This window comes from Diaphorina citri, unplaced genomic scaffold, assembly GCF_000475195.1.
Source record: "Diaphorina citri unplaced genomic scaffold, Diaci psyllid genome assembly version 1.1 scaffold1374, whole genome shotgun sequence".
Taxonomy (NCBI): domain Eukaryota; kingdom Metazoa; phylum Arthropoda; class Insecta; order Hemiptera; family Psyllidae; genus Diaphorina; species Diaphorina citri.
In genome coordinates this window covers 1-17,535 of record NW_007378800.1, presented here as the reverse complement: position 1 = coordinate 17,535, position 17,535 = coordinate 1, and the positions used below count along the sequence as shown (strand labels likewise).

The following is a 17,535-nucleotide window of genomic DNA, read 5'->3' as shown; positions in this document are numbered from 1 at the left end:
CCAATTCCGATTTTTTTCTGAATTAGGAAGGTCCTTGATAAATCTCCGTAAAAAATTGTATGTTGCTGTGAGGACTTGGAGACTGAAAGACAAACCTATCACACTTTTCGGTGAAAAGAAATCAGAAATATGGAAAAAAGAAATGAAGATAACACAAGTTATGTTTTGTGTTAATATAGTTGTGCAGTTGTGCTGCCGGGCAGTTGTGCACTTGACGTTCACCCCCGGCACAGTACTTTATTTGAAAAATATGTATCTACACGATTTTCAGCATTGCATTTCGCTTTTAGTACATAATAACAGCTATGAGTGTTTTTTTATCAAAATATAATTTTATCTAAAGCTTATCTTTTATACAATTATTTATAACAAACTCCTTAATAAACGATTTTATTACGTACTCGTAACATACTGTACCATTTATTTCATTCATCATACCCTTTCATCCAAAGGTTTATTATTTTGATTAAATCAAATTAATCTCTGGACGTAAATCCAAAGATCTGATTGTTTAGAATGTTTAGTGCAATAATTACTTCTTCGTCAATACTGCCATACCAGTCAAGGTACCCCAAAAAAGAGGTACTTGGTCTCTTTGGATACCGTCATACCAGCCAAAGTATCCAGATAAAGAGGTCTAGGCTGTTATCTGGGCAGCAATCTTCTCGATTTTCATGGGCAACAACTTGACCATTTCCTGACACAGAGACAATTCTGTGGCAAACTTTTCAGCCGCCTCCTTATTCTTGGTACAATACTCAATGATATACTGGGAACAGAAATACGAACCAAAATAAAACTCACATCTCACAAAGAGCACATCACGACAGAATAATTAAAATTCACACAGGAACCAAAATACAAAGTCAACTGCTATTACAAAACAAGATTCACACAAGACAACACAAGCATTTATACAAATAAAACTTCTTCACCAATCAAGAATACCTTTAGTGCAATCAAAGTCATTTTTACAAATCAAGGCAAGGATTAGTGATTCGTGTAATCAAAAGCAGTTCTACAATTCAAGAGAAAGTGTGAAATCAAGAACATTCCGATCAATCAAGAGAAAGTTTATACTAAAGTGCAATCAAAGGGTTATCTACAAATCAAGAGAAAGTTAAGTGCGATAAAAATTAAGATATACGAGTAGTTTAGTGCAGCAAAAGCATTTTTATAAATCAAGAGATCAGTTTATACAAACAAGGTAAAGCTTTGTGAAATCAGAACCAGAACCCAAGAGAAAGCCAAGCAAAAGTTTAGTACAATCAAAAACATTTCCATAACCCAAGAGAAAGATTAGTTGAATACTCTACCCTAGAATGGACGTTTCCAATCAAGACTTGCTGTTTGTGACAGCCGTTTTTCTTATTTGGTATCACTGCAGATTAATTTGAGTGTGTATGTCGAAAATATTGTCTTCAATCCCCATGGAAAACCGTGTAAATTTTAGGTCATGTAAACTTCCAAAAAATATCATTCAGATGTAAAAATATTACACAAACACAGACATGCAAAATTTAAGCTATGAAAAATAAAATAAAAACAGTGATATGATAACTAATTGACTTACCTTGTAATTATTGAGTGCCTCAACCTGGTTATTCTTCAGCTGAGTTTTATCGCTGGTGATGATTTTAGTGAGGAGTCTGGCAGAGTAGAAGAAAGCCAGAAGTACAGGCTTCTCCCATTCTTCTGAGTACTTGCTGGGATATTCGTTGGTTCTGGGAAACAGGGAAGAAAAATGTTAGGGAAAATTTTAACTTCGTTACCTATATCGTCACCAGCCTAGGTCGCTTTGAAAGTAGAGCATCTGCCTTGTAAGAGCTAAGTCGCAGATTCCCGCCTCAGGCGAACTTTATCCTGAATAGATAAGGTTCGTTCTCGGAACGGCTGGCTTTTTAAGATGTCCTCCTTCTCTCTTCGACTTCGGGACGATGAGACCTCAGTAGAAAAAAAAGACCTTGGAACAAAAAGAGCCCCTATAAAACCTCTGAATAAGAAGAAAATGGCAGTGTCCTCCCTATATTATCTATTTAATTTTAATAACGATTCCCGTGTTAATGCCACTTGTGAAGCCCGGACCTTAGGCGATATTAGTAATTTAGTAAAGTTCACCTGTACACAATAGGGCTGCCTCGAAGAGACTGACAAGAAATCCCGACCCTATTTATGTAGGAAAAGTCTAGGGAGAAGAAGAGGAGTCAAGTTTACCTGACATCTTTGAACGACTGGATCAATTCAATGTAGTGTGTCAAGCTGTTCTTAATCAGCCAATTGATTTTGGCCACCTGGTGTTGTGTGGGCTCGCGGGTTTTCACCAGGATCTCATGCTTCAGTTCATACATGTCTGAATACACCTCTCCCAGCTCATACCATATCTCACGGCACAGGGTGACATAGAATTTCGGATTGAACTGTTTGACTAGTTTCTCGAGCTCGGTGATGCGACGCTTGTGAAACTTACATTGCCTGTGGACACGACAAAAGAGTATTTTAAGAGAGGTAACATGGGGACTTACTGTAGGGTTAGTTAATCCTCAGCAAGACGTCCATGGACAACACCAACGAAAAAGTTATTGAAGATCGCGCGGATCTTCGAGCTTAGTTAGGAATCAGCTCAACTCCATACACAAAAAGCCCACCAGAGGGTTAGGTGTAGGGGCAAACACCCCTAAAGGATGGGTCAAGCTTCTACGAATCTACAAATTTCAAGGGGGGAATAGATTTTTGCAAGGTAGGCGTGTGGAGATTACAAAATAGTATTTTTAGGCAAAAATAGACCTTCTGCACAGTGGGTATGTGATAGCATAGGAAATCCAAGATGACACACCATCGGGTGACATAGAATTTCGGATTGAACTGTTTGACTAGTTTCTCGAGCTCGGTGATGCGACGCTTGTGAAACTTACATTGCCTGTGGACATGACAAAAGAGTATTTCAAGAGAGGTAACATGGAGACTTACTGTAGGGTTAGTTAATCCTCAGCAAGACGTCCATGGACAACACCAACGAAAAAGTTGTTGAAGATCGCTCGGATCTTCGAGCTTAGTTAGGAATCAGCTCAACTCCATACACAAAAAGCCCACCAGAGGGTTAGGTGTAGGGGCAAACACCCCTAAAGGATGGGTTAAGCTTCTACGAATCTACAAATTTCAAGGGGCCCCAAGGGGGGAATAGATTTTTGCAAGGTAGGCGGGTGGAGATTACAAAATAGTATTTTTAGGCAAAAATAGACCTTCTGCACAGTGGCTATGTGATAGCATAGGAAATCCAAGATGACACACCATCAGAATCGTTTTTGTTTTCTGAAAGGACAATTCAACTTACTCTGCCTCAGTTTCCACAAAGAACACCAGGGCATGGTACAGACGACTAATCTCTTGTACTACCCGGGCGTGGTCCGTAGCATGCTCCGAGAGCGAGTAGTAACCCTGTGCTTGTTGCAAATGCTTGTGAGAGATGTTAAACACCTTGATAGCGTCGCTAAATGTGAGACCATAGTTGGCTGTGATGGGGGATTGCACAATGTCCACGCCGATGCTCAGTGCTTTCAGTTCATCTGTGGGAGGCAGCAAAGATTATTTAAGTACCGGAAGGTTAGTGAACTGTAAAAAAACCCACTCAGAAAAGGACGGGCTCCATTCAACACCCATGGGCAATTGAAACGGGGTATCTGTTGGCTTTCGTATAAATCCTCCTCGTACGGGAATCCCATAAGGCCGATTAAGCCCAATATCTAATTAATGCCCTTTAAGCACTTACTTAGGTTTTTAATATGTTCTCTTAGATACCAAAACTCACCAAAATCAAACAAAGCGTTTGGGACCTATGGCGAAACAGATACACTAAAGGAAAAATCGCCGAACTGAAAGAATTTTTCTCGAACTTTAGAAATTTATGCAATAAGCTTTTGTACACGTTATAGGGTTGACTGGAAAAGGCTGACTTGGTTGGCTGTGATGGGGGATTGCACAATGTCCACGCCGATGCTCAGTGCTTTCAGTTCATCTGTAGGAGGGAGCAAAGATTTTTTACTTTTTATTTTCTTACTTATAAATTTGGGTGCAATAGTCCTACATACAGGACTCCGCACACAGGAATTTCGTCAGAAAAGACCGCCATTACAATGTAATGTACTCATAAATTTGGTGAACTGTAGAGTTTAGATTCTACACGGTAGAACCTTTCCCTTTGAAAAAAAAAGCCCTTCGTGAGCTTCTAAATTCATCACTTGTGGGCAATTAAAACGGGGCACCTGCTGGTAAACGGGCCAAAATTGCATATAAAAGAATACAGGTACCGGAGAGAAGGTTAACAGGGAACGAATGGCAAAATAGGATTGTCTGGACTAAGGCTAACTTCTGTTCATAGATCAGGTGGTTCAGAAAAGTATGAATTATATTCACATACCAGGTGGTTCAAACTGTTTCATATTCTCTGGATCATCGTCCGCCATCAGCCTTTCCTTGGATACCGTCAGCAGAATAAGACCGTACTTCCCCCAGCACCTGTCTATGTCTGCTCCCACGTTACGCCATTTCTCATGTCTGAAAGGGAAAACAGAAAACAGCCAATAGTTTCGTAACTGAAGAAAGGAGGGATTATATTACATTGAAATGGGGGTCTTTCCTGACGAAATTCCTGTGTGCGGAACATACCAGGTGGTTCAAACTGTTTCATATTCTCTGGATCATCGTCCGCCATCAGCCTTTCCTTGGATACCGTCAGCAGAATAAGACCATACTTCCCCCAGCACCTGTCTATGTCTGCGCCCACGTTACGCCATTTCTCATGTCTGATAGGGAAAACAGAAAACAGCCAATAGTTTCGTAACTGAAGAAAGGAGGGATTAGATTACATTGAAATGGGGGTCTTTTCTGACGAAATTCCTGTATTTCTCATGTCTGATAGGGAAAACAGAAAACAGCCAATAGTTTCGTAACTGAAGAAAGGAGGGATTAGATTACATTGAAATGGGGGTGTTTTCTGACGAAATTCCTGTGCGGAGTCCAGTATGTAGGACTATTGCACCCAGAAAGGAGGGATACTGAGAGGAATGGAAAGAAACTAAGCCAGCCTAGTTAGCTGGGTTGGTAGCGCGTAGGCCTTGTATGCGCTAGGCCACTAGTTTGATCCCCGCCTAGGGCTAATTTTATCCTGAACAGATAAGGTTAAAGCACTGGATGAGAAGATAAAGGCGTTGAAGAAATAGTTCATTGGAAGGTGGTAAGGAGCGTCCACACTAACGACCGATTAGACTTACTTTATCATGGATACTCGTTATGTGGAAAGCCCAGAAGAAGTTAGGTACCGATGTTGATATCAGACTGCAAGAAAATTGATGTAGATAAGACATCTGGATACCTCTGTAGAAAAGATCAAAGGATATTGGTGGAAAGGAAAAGTTAATGGTGTGGATCTGTTTGAGGCGATGTCGATCATAGTGTGGACGCTGCTTTATGAATCTGTGAAAGCCAAAGCTATTCGTAACCCTTGAAAGAGTTACGTCGTTATTTATTTCCAACTAACAGAATCTAACCCCTTGTACTCTTTCTGTATTGTAAGTATGAATCCTCTGATTTTTCAATATTTTTACTTAGTGTACCTTTCTTTACTTGGATTCAGTGAATTGAGATGAGAAATTTTTCTGTGAATTCAAAATGATCGAAATCCAATCCAATTCCGATTTTTTTCTGAATTAGGAAGGTCCTTGATAAATCTCCGTAAAAAATTGTATGTTGCTGTGAGGACTTGGAGACTGAAAGACAAACCTATCACACTTTTCGGTGAAAAGAAATCAGAAATATGGAAAAAAGAAATGAAGATAACACAAGTTATGTTTTGTGTTAATATAGTTGTGCAGTTGTGCTGCCGGGCAGTTGTGCACTTGACGTTCGCCCCCGGCACAATTGATTATAAGTACTTTATTTGCAAAATATGTATCTACACGATTTTCAGCATTGCATTTCGCTTTTAGTACATAATAACAGCTATGAGGGTTTATTTATCAAAATATAATTTTATCTAAAGCTTATCTTTTATACAATTATTTATAACAAACTCCTTAATAAACGATTTTATTACGTACTCGTAACATACTGTACCATTTATTCCATTCATCATACCATTTCATCCACTCAAAGGTTAATTATTTTGATTAAATCAAATTATTCTCTGGACGTGAATCCAAAGATCTGATTGTTTAGAATGTTTAGTGCAATAATAACTTCTTCGTCAATACTGCCATACCAGTCGAGGTACCCCAAAAAAGAGGTACTTGGTCTCTTTGGATACCGTCCTACCAGCCAAAGTATCCAGATAAAGAGGTCTAGGCTGTTATCTGGGCAGAAATCTTCTCGATTTTCATGGGCAACAACTTGACCATTTCCTGACACAGAGACAATTCTGTGGCAAACTTTTCAGCCGCCTCCTTATTCTTGGTACAATACTCAATGATATACTGGGAACAGACAACAGAAATTCAAACCAAAATAAAACATCTCACAAAGAGCACATCACGACAGAATAATTAAAATTCACGCAGGAACCAAAATACAAAGTCAACTGCTATTACAAAACAAGATTCACACAAGACAACACAAGCATTTTTACAAATACATAAAACTTCTTCACCAATCAAGAATACCTTTAGTGCAATCAAAGTCAAAAATCAAAATTTTTACAAATCAAGGCAAGGATTAGTGATTCGTGTAATCAAAAGCAGATCTACAATTCAAGAGAAAGTGTGAAATCAAGAACATTCCTACCAATCAAGAGAAAGTTTATACCAAAGTGCAATCAAAAGGTTATCTACAAATCAAGAGAAAGTTAAGTGCGATAAAAATTAAGATATACGAGTAGTTTAGTGCAGCAAAAGCATTTTTATAAATCAAGAGATCAGTTTATACAAACAAGGTAAAGCTTTGTGAAATCAGAACCAGAACCCAAGAGAAAGCCAAGCAAAAGTTTAGTACAATCAAAAACATTTCCATAACCCAAGAGAAAGATTAGTTGAATACTCTACCCTAGAATGGACGTTTCCAATCAAGACTTGCTGTTTGTGACAGCCGTTTTTCTTATTTGGTATCACTGCAGATTAATTTGAGTGTGTATGTCGAAAATATTGTCTTCAATCCCCATGGAAAACCGTGTAAATTTTAGGTCATGTAAACTTCCAAAAAATATCATTCAGATGTAAAAATATTACACAAACACAGACATGCAAAATTTAAGCTATGAAAAATAAAATAAAAACAGTGATATGATAACTAATTGACTTACCTTGTAATTATTGAGTGCCTCAACCTGGTTATTCTTCAGCTGAGTTTTATCGCTGGTGATGATTTTAGTGAGGAGTCTGGCAGAGTAGAAGAAAGCCAGAAGTACAGGCTTCTCCCATTCTTCTGAGTACTTGCTGGGATATTCGTTGGTTCTGGGAAACATGGAAGAAAAATGTTAGGGAAAATTTTAACTTCGTTACCTATATCGTCACCAGTCTAGGTCGCTTTGAAAGTAGAGCATCTGCCTTGTAAGAGCTAAGTCGTAGATTCCCGCCTCAGGCGAACTTTATCCTGAATAGATAAGGTTCGTTCTCGGAACGGCTGGCTTTTTCCTCCTTCTCTCTTCGACTTCGGGACGATGAGACCTCAGTAGAAAAAAAACAAAAAGAGCCCCTATAAAACCTCTGAATAAGAAGAAAATGGCAGTATCCTCCCTATATTATCTATTTAATTTTAATAACGATTCCCGTGTTAATGCCACTTGAGAAGCCTAGGCCTTAGCCTATATTAGTAGTGTAGTCAAGTTTACCTGTACAGAATAGGGCTGCCTGGAAGGGACTGACATGAAACGCCGATCCTATATTAATAGGAAAAGTCTAGGAAGAAGAAGACGAGTCAAGTTTACCTGACATCTTTGAACGACTGGATCAATTCAATGTAGTGTGTCAAACCCATATTTATCATTTTTGGTTTGGTTTGCCTTACCTAAGTAGTTTCCTATTCGTAAGAGTTCTCTTGTCAGCAAGAAGTTCTCTTATGATTCTTCCTTCAATGGAGGAGTTGCAATCGGGAAAATATTATTAATATCTAAAAGGTCGATTCCTGTACGTAAAAAGTTGTGAAAAATCCAAACCTGAGTTCAAAACTCCGAAAAAGTAACTTTAAAAGGTTGAAAATTCAATTTTTAACTGCCGTTCTAATGAAAAAGTTCAAAGTTGTGACGTCAGATTTCATGTCAAAATGCGAAGAAACGCTTGCGCACAAACCAACGAAGCGGGAGTCAAAAATTATGACGTCATCGCCTACGGGAGCGTATGCCGTGACGTCAAACTTCACGATTTACCGCTATTTTTTGAATCGATTTATCTCGGGATCTTAGAAGTCGTAGAAGAAAAAGAAAAATTCCGTTGGTCCTCATTTTTCCTGCTCTATGACTTTGCAATATCACTCAAGTAAGCGTAACTGATCTCTTCTATGCTCTTTTCAATTCTCGATTTTTTTTATTTGCTCAACCTACCTACCTATGCATGCATACATAGGTAGGTACCTACTCATTGAACTTTGGTTAGTTTTAGCCCGGTTGGTCCGAAAGTTCCCTCCACAGGGAAATAAATACCGTACCTACCCCAATTACCTACCTACTACCTACTTAGGTATCTACATGAATAAAAATGTGCGCATCTCATGCTCAGGCCTAGGTCCCTTTAGACAGTCGAAACATGTGCAGCGAAGAAATTTCACGACCTACGACCTAGATTCCGAAAAAGCTTGCAGAAGCTTTTTTTCGCAACACACGCTCATACCCACCATTCACAGACCGTCTGACAGATCCGGTGCTGACAGTCCCTGGTCTGAGTGTGAGTGGCCAGACATTCCGGCACATACACACCTATCTACCTAAACTATTTGATGAGGATATAAAGCGCGTACATTGGTCGGAATAGATGTAAAGGACGAACAAAAAACATAGAGGTTTATAAAAAACTAAAGCTATTAGTAAAGTCAGTATGTGGTCTGAGTGAGGGGTCATCACCTCTGAAAACACCACCTGTCCAAAGTGATCATCAGCATCAGGGCCGTAAACAATAGACCTAGAGTTAAGACCGCCTCAAAAAAAAAAAAAAAAAAAAAAAAAAAAAAAAAAAAAAAAAAAAAAAAATTTTTTTAAAGGGCTTTAAAAAGGGAACTGTAACTGCTACGGTCTTATCGTCCCGAAATCGAAGAGAGAAGGAAGACAGGATAGGAGAAAGCCACCGTTCCGAGAACGAACATTATCCCATTAGGATAAAATCCGCCCCGGGCGGTAATCGAACCCGCGGCCTAGCGCTTACAAGGCAGGACGCACTACCAACTAAGCTAACTAGGGCAAGTAGGTACCTAGTTTTTTTTTTTGTTTTTTTTTTTTCTATTTTTAAGAGATTTTTTTTTTTTTCTTATTTTTAAGAATCATGGAGGGATCTGTAGGTTACTGCTAAGGTCTTATCGTCCCGAAAGCGAAGGGAGACGGAAGACAGGATAAAAAGAAAGCCAGCCGTGTCGAGAAAGAACCTTATCCAGGGTTTATACGCGACCCTGGAAAACCTGGAAAAGTCATGGAATCTGAAAATCGGCTATTTATTCGCCAATTTGTTGATTGCACTTCGCAGGTAGGTAATACATACATATGTAGATTTGTGGTCCCCATTTTAATAATCCTTATTTGACACCAAAGCATCCCTCATAATCCTGCCCTGATCTGGGTAATGCTTCTCATAAGTACCTCTATGGAATATTTAAACACCTCTTTGATCATATTAACATGCTTGAACACGGGGGAGGCAGAGGAATCTAAATCTAATATTTGAAATATTTCGGTGAACTTTTGACAAGTCGCGGCTTTGTTAGGTATAAAGGTGGCTTGCTTTTAAGTGCAGTTAGATAATACCTATCGTGTACGGTAGGTACCTATATCGTTATACATATAGAAAGTCCATTCAGTGTGTAGAGTTCTGTGGATGTGCCAATTTCACCATAATACTTCGTATGTAGGTAGTTTACAGAAATATTTACATGTTTTTCTTTTTACTAGAATGAAAGTAAATCATTCTTACAAATGGTTTTACTTCAATCTTTACCTTGAAAAGGAAGGAACCAAGCAAACCTTTAACGGCTTCTCTACAGTTCTAACTAGGACAAACCATTTACATATTGGGGTATTAGGTCCACAGTTCACACACCTAATAAAATATTGCTCTAAATCCCAACATGAAAAAAAAAAAAAAACACACAAACACACAAAAAACACACACAATCTCGGGCTCAGATCTTAATTCAATATTTTTCCCATGGTTTTGAACCACGTTTGTTAAGCCTCTGTTTTTATTGCTCGGAATTGAACTTTTTGGTGGTAAGCCCCATATGTGTATTAAATCCATATGTGTATTGAAACGTGTGTGAAGTAATTTCTGCCTCGGATGCCTGCCTACACTGTTATAAATATTTGACTAATCTGGACCTAATAAGACTTCCAGTGCTGGTTCAAAATGGAAGTATGAGGAGTGTCAATATTAATCAATAATAAATCAATATCTGAGTCGATTTCTTGTCGGGTTAATCGGTTGAAAAAGTTACCTTCAATAGGCATGATTATATGATTGTGTGGTGAAATAATTACCTAAATTACTAATTTTTCTGACAGGTCGTAAGCTGAATGTTATCTACATGGTGGAGTTGACACATCCACTAAATATTATCCAGGTACTGTCATATTAGATACATTTATTTTGGGGATTGACAAGTCCATTAATCTACTAAATAGGCCATAGTTCCATACGTATGTACGTAGGTACCTAGAGTTCTAGACATATCTAGGTATACCTAAATAATTTACATTTTATCTATTGTCTTCCAATATACCTTCCTAGGTACGTAAATGTATCTTAAATCTAAACGAATATAGCTGTACGAGGTTTAGTACAATCTACACTACCTATTCTACACGTTCAGCATATAATATTGTACCCTATAGATCAGGTACTCAATACTTACAACTTACCAACACGTACATTAAAGCGAGCTTTGGTCGGTATCCTTCTATCGGTCATGAAAGCTACGTAGATGATATCTGTATAATTATGTTAGAGATACACATATTTATGTACGGACATTATTTTGTAGGTTCGGACTTAATATAAAAGGATTCCGAAAAGTTAATCATGGCGAGGTGCACACCGATTCCATTCAATATTATATTTCACCACTAGAGCATGAGCATGCTGGGGCATATACCTCATTAGTTATATCTACATAGACATAAATACCTATAATGGAATGGCCGCGGGCAATCTGGTAATGTGCTGGTTTCAAAACAAAAGCTCACAGGCTGTTCATATGGACGCGAAACACATAATAAATACCCTGGCCTGTGGAATATATCTTGTTAGAAGATAAAGTACCAATATTGTATAAAGCTAATATCATTTTAACCCGGGCTGGGTATCTTATCGTTGTTGGTGGAGGTGCCAAAACACGGAGCTTATACTATTACAATCTATCTTTCCCTGATCCATAAGCAAAATTCATTATTATTGGTGGAGATGTCAAAACACCCACTCTTTCTGATCCATAAGTAAATCTCATTAATATATTGGTGGAGATGTCATAACTCCGAACTTTTCGAATTTATCTTTTTTGTTACATATGCACTTGCTCATGGATATTTATATTATCTCATTATTTTTGGTGGAGATGCCAAAATACGGAGCTTACACAATGCATCTTTCCCCGCTCCGTGCAAATATTATTAATGGTGGAGGTGCTAAAACTCGGAACTTGTGGAATTCATCTTTTTTAGGTAGGTAGGTACGTTAGGATTAGGACCCCTCTCTGCATGCTGGTATAGAGATGCAAAAACATCGAATTGATTTACCTAAATTATATTAATTTCATTTTATCTAGCTGTAGAACCCTCGCATTTTGGTTCGCAAATACTATGTAATTACTCCCCTCTGGGAACTTTTATGTCGCTGTAAAACCCATAATAAACAGTTACTTGTATTCTATTTTCCTTTTGTGGGAGGAAAACTGGGTTCCCGACCCCTTCGGACCCTTGATGGAAGGCCGGAGCAGACGGGACCGGATGAACCCCCTTTGACCGGCCCTGGGACGCTGTTCGAATGTCAACAACCATTGTCCGGCCTGGAGAGGTTTTCATTTGTTTGGTTTAGTCCATTCTGCTCTGATACTGATACTGTGACCATTTTGCTCTGGAGGATGTTGTTTCTTTGTTTTCCCGTAATTATCGAAAAGATCCAATGTGTGACCAAAATGTTTGGGGACATCTTCCAGATTCGAGGTCTGGAAGATGAAAGGGACTCTGGGAACTTTTATGTCGCTGTAAAACCCATAATAAATAGTTACTTGTATTTTATTTTCCTTTTGTGGGAGGAAAACTGGGTTCCCCTTCGGACCCTTGATGGAAAGCCGGAGCAGACGGGACCGGATGAACCCCCTGTGACCGGCCCTGGGACGCTGTTCGAATGTCAACAACCATTGTCCGGTCTGGAGAGGTTTTCATTTGTTTGGTTTAGTCCATTTTGCTCTGGTATTGTGACCATTTTGCTCTGGAGGATGTTGTTTCTTTGTTTTCCCGTAATTATCGAGAAGATCCAATGTGTGACCAAAATGTTTGGGGACATCTTCCAGACCTCGAATCTGGTGGAAATGACAGCCTCGGTGGTACAGTGGGTGAACAGTGGTCAAGGCGCTCGCCTAGTAATCAGAAGGGCAATTCCTACACTCGAGTTCAAAACCTTTCGAGAGAGTTTGCATTTCTATTCCTTTTCTCAGATAGCCTTTTCTTCTGGGTGTTTTATATATGTTTTAATCATATTTCTAAAAGCTCATGTTGTCTTCAAGATATGTCTTTGGTATTTTGGTTGCCTCTATTTTCAATGGAAATATTGCTGAGTTCGGAAAAAGTTTTCAAATCAGTCTGCTCCGAAATTTTTGTAGTGTATATAGCTGCCTCTATTCATAGAGTGTCTGATGTAATTCATACTTTCATACACGTTATCCCCCCTCTATTTTCAATGGAAATATTGCTGAGTTCGGAAAAAGTTTTCAAATCAGTCTGCTCCGAAATTTTTGTAGTGTATATAGCTGCCTATTCATAGAGTGTAATATGATATGATTCATACTTTCATACACGTTTTCCCTGTATCATTTATAATTTAATATCATACCTTCTTTGTCCAGTTAGTTCTCTGCACATTTAGCTGGTTCTGCTGGTAGTAAGGATTAAGGATCTACTGGTTACCAGGCTCCACACTTTCTGGTCAGTCGTCGCACGCTATTATTTATCTTAGCGATGATTTGGTTCCATTGTGTAAATTACATTTAGATCAGTTTCTGTTGTAATTTTCTGGTGCAGTATGAATACCAGTTTCATTTACACTCTTGGACAAGCGTTCATTTTTATTTATATTTATTATTTCCTCTTTCTTGTTCTCTTACTTTTTTATCTTATTATTTGTGGCTACTAGAACCTGCAATTGATTAAGTGAATTGACTGTTTTCCACTCTGTTTTGCTGGGTCAAATCGCTTTTTGTTTGAGTTTTGTTACAAAGATGTTTCAAGGAGAATTGAAACAGAGCTAGGATAGGTTTAGTTTGGTTTTGGTCCAGGAAATTTGGATTGTTTGGTAATTTTACGATGGCTTTTTTTTTGCCAATGAAGCGAACACTACTTCTTAACTTTTGTTATAACCGCGCGCGTGTTAGTAAAAAGCTGCTATGTATTGTGACCATTTTGCTCTGGAGGATGTTGTTTCTTTGTTTTCCCGTAATTATCGAGAAGATCCAATGTGTGACCAAAATGTTTGGAGACATCTTCCAGATTCGAGGTCTGGAAGATGAAAGGGGTGAAAATGAGAGCCTCGGTGGTACAGTGGGTGAACAGTGGTCAAGGCGCTCGCCTAGTAATCAGAAGGGCAATTCCTACACTCGAGTTCAAAAACTTTCGAGTTATCAAACTGGACAAAATCCTTGGACCAGATCTACTTGAATCTCTATCAGATGTGGAGGGTGCTGCTCTCAAGTAAGACCATGGATCTTTTTACTTTTTCACTGTTAACAGTTTCACTGGAATACCTAGGCAGTTTACCTGTTTTTTGGTTTTCCAGGCATTCCAAAACACTGGAATACCCAAGGTACCTAGTTGAAAAGGAAAAACAGAGAAGAGCTTATCATCCCAAAATTGAAAAGAGGAGGACAGGGTAGGAGAAAGCCAGCCGTTCGGAGACCGAACATTTAACTTACAGACTGGCCTTTTTTTTCTCAATTATTAAATGTATTCTATGTTCTTAAAATTCCAGGACTCTTGTGATGCGACTAGACTCGTTTGCTCTCTCCAATTCCAAAACTCCCAGCAGCAAAGGTGGCGTGGGCTCTGGAGAACTAGTGCGCTATCAGTTAGGACTCCAATCTCAGCAAGCTCAACTGAACTTTCCACAAAGAACACCAGGGCATGGTACAGACGACTAATCTCTTGTACTACCCGGGCGTGGTCCGTAGCATGCTCCGAGAGCGAGTAATAACCCTGTGCTTGTTGCAAATGCTTGTGAGAGATGTTGAACACCTTGATAGCGTCGCTAAATGTGAGAACATAGTTGGCTGTGATGGGGGATTGCACAATGTCCACGCCGATGCTCAGTGCTTTCAGTTCATCTGTAGGAGGGAGCAAAGATTTTTTACTTCTTATTTTCTTACTTATAAATTTGGGTGCAACAGTCCTACATACAGGACTCCGCACACAGGAATTTCGTCAGAAAAGACCCCCCATTTAATGTAATGTACTCATAAATTTGGTGAACTGTAGAGTTTAGATTCTACACGGTAGAACCTTTCCCTTTGAAAAAAAAAGCCCTTCGTGAGCTTCTAAATTCATCACTTGTGGGCAATTAAAACGGGGCACCTGCTGGTAAACGGGCCAAAATTGCATATAAAAGAATACAGGTACCGGAGAGAAGGTTAACAGGGAACGAATGGCAAAATAGGATTGTCTGGAACAAGGCTAACTTCTGTTCATAGACCAGGTGGTTCAGAAAAGTATGAATTATATTCACATACCAGGTGGTTCAAACTGTTTCATATTCTCTGGATCATCGTCCGCCATCAGCCTTTCCTTGGATACCGTCAGCAGAATAAGACCATACTTCCCCCAGCACCTGTCTATGTCTGCGCCCACGTTACGCCATTTCTCATGTCTGAAGATAAAGGCGTTGAAGAAATAGTTCATTGGAAGGTGGTAAGGAGCGTCCACACTAACGAACGATTAGACTTACTTTATCATGGATACTCGTTATGTGGAAAGCCCAGAAGAAGTTAGGTACCGATGTTGATATCAGACTGCAAGAAAATTGATGTAGATGAGACATCTGGATACCTCTGTAGAAAAGATCAAAGGATATTGGTGGAAAGGAAAAGTTAATGGTGTGGATCTGTTCGAGGCGATGTCGATCATAGTGTGGACGCTGCTTTATGAATCCGTGAAAGCCAAAGCTATTCGTAACCCTTGAAAGAGTTACCGTCGTTATTTATTTCCAACTAACAGAATCTAACCCCTTGTACTCTTTCTGTATTGTAAGTATGAATCCTCTGATTTTTCAATATTTTTACTTAGTGTACCTTTCTTTACTTGGATTCAGTGAATTGAGATGAGAAATTTTTCTGTGAATTCAAAATGATCGAAATCCAATCCAATTCCGATTTTTTTCTGAAGTAGGAAGGTCCTTGATAAATCTCCGTAAAAAATTGTATGTTGCTGTGAGGACTTGGAGACTGAAAGACAAAACTATCACACTTTTCGGTGAAGAGAAATCAGAAATATGGAAAAAAAGAAATGAAGATAACACAAGTTATGTTTTGTGTTAATATAGTTGTGCAGTTGTGCTGCCGGGCAGTTGTGCACTTGACGTTCGCCCCCGGCACAATTGATTATAAGTACTTTATTTGCAAAATATGTATCTACACGATTTTCAGCATTGCATTTCGCTTTTAGTACATAATAACAGCTATGAGGGTTTAAATGGTTGACTTACTCTTGTTCATATTTAGTTTCATCCGTGCTTTTCACCTCATTCAGAATGGGTTCATAGTCAGCATAGATTTTACTTGCTATTGTCAGACATTCCCGGGCCAAATGGAAGGCATTGTTCTCCAGACACACTTGAGATAATGTGGCCATGTTGAGGGACCACTCCGAGTTATTGTAGTCATTTATCTCGAGTTGTCTCTTGAGTGTGGTGTGGCAACAGACGGCAGATTTAATGGCATCGCCCTTGTGTATGTAACATTGGGCAAGGTAGTAGAGAGTCAACGTGTAGAGCTTCTCTAGAGCAAGCACCTGGGGAGGAAAAGGAAACAGAATTGCAAGTTTAGTAAAACAGGAAAAAACCTCTTTCATTCCTAATTCCTAATCCAAAATTCTTGCATGAAAAAGAAAGCAAAAGACTAAAGCTTATCTTTTATACAATTATTTATAACAAACTCCTTAATAAACGATTTTATTACGTACTCGTAACATACTGTACCATTTATTCCATTCATCATACCATTTCATCCACTCAAAGGTTAATTATTTTGATTAAATCAAATTATTCTCTGGACGTGAATCCAAAGATCTGATTGTCATACCATTTCATCCACTCAAAGGTTAATTATTTTGATTAAATCAAATTATTCTCTGGACGTGAATCCAAAGATCTGATTGTTTAGATTTTTAGAATGTTTAGTGCAATAATAACTTCTTCGTCAATACTGCCATACCAGTCGAGGTACCCCAAAAAAGAGGTACTTGGTCTCTTTGGATACCGTCCTACCAGCCAAAGTATCCAGATAAAGAGGTCTAGGCTGTTATCTGGGCAGAAATCTTCTCGATTTTCATGGGCAACAACTTGACCATTTCCTGACACAGAGACAATTCTGTGGCAAACTTTTCAGCCGCCTCCTTATTCTTGGTACAATACTCAATGATATACTGGGAACAGACAACAGAAATTTCCTGACACAGAGACAATTCTGTGGCAAACTTTTCAGCCGCCTCCTTATTCTTGGTACAATACTCAATGATATACTGGGAACAGAAATTTATACAAACCAAAATAAAACATCTCACAAAGAGCACATCACGACAGAATAATTAAAATTCACGCAGGAACCAAAATACAAAGTCAACTGCTATTACAAAACAAGATTCACACAAGACAACACAAGCATTTTTACAAATATATAAAACTTCTTCACCAATCAAGAATACCTTTAGTGCAATCAAAGTCAAAAATCAAAATTTTTACAAATCAAGGCAAGGATTAGTGATTCGTGTAATCAAAAGCAGATCTACAATTCAAGAGAAAGTGTGAAATCAAGAACATTCCTACCAATCAAGAGAAAGTTTATACCAAAGTGCAATCAAAAGGTTATCTACAAATCAAGAGAAAGTTAAGTGCGATAAAAATTAAGATATACGAGTAGTTTAGTGCAGCAAAAGCATTT

At 38.6% G+C, this 17,535-nt stretch overlaps 1 protein-coding gene and 1 long non-coding RNA gene across 2 annotated transcripts; one reads left to right on the top strand and one right to left on the bottom strand.

Annotated features, from left to right (window-relative positions):
* Positions 1-221: 221 nt before the first annotated feature.
* On the bottom strand, positions 222-16,447 carry LOC103515574 (KIF1-binding protein-like). The gene is made up of 13 exons (XM_026828228.1): positions 16,439-16,447; positions 16,083-16,387; positions 15,112-15,248; positions 14,462-14,709; positions 13,797-13,888; positions 7,286-7,436; positions 6,376-6,464; positions 4,659-4,799; positions 4,415-4,551; positions 3,332-3,563; positions 2,215-2,472; positions 1,574-1,724; positions 222-769 (listed from the first exon to the last, which is right to left on the bottom strand). Exons 1-13 carry the CDS (start codon positions 16,445-16,447, stop codon positions 638-640), a joined length of 2,082 nt encoding a protein of 693 aa, XP_026684029.1. The 3' UTR covers positions 222-637.
* On the top strand, positions 14,000-14,450 carry LOC113470074. The gene is made up of 2 exons (XR_003393268.1): positions 14,000-14,080; positions 14,358-14,450. It is a non-coding gene; the product is annotated as an uncharacterized LOC113470074 (long non-coding RNA).
* Positions 16,448-17,535: the final 1,088 nt, after the last annotated feature.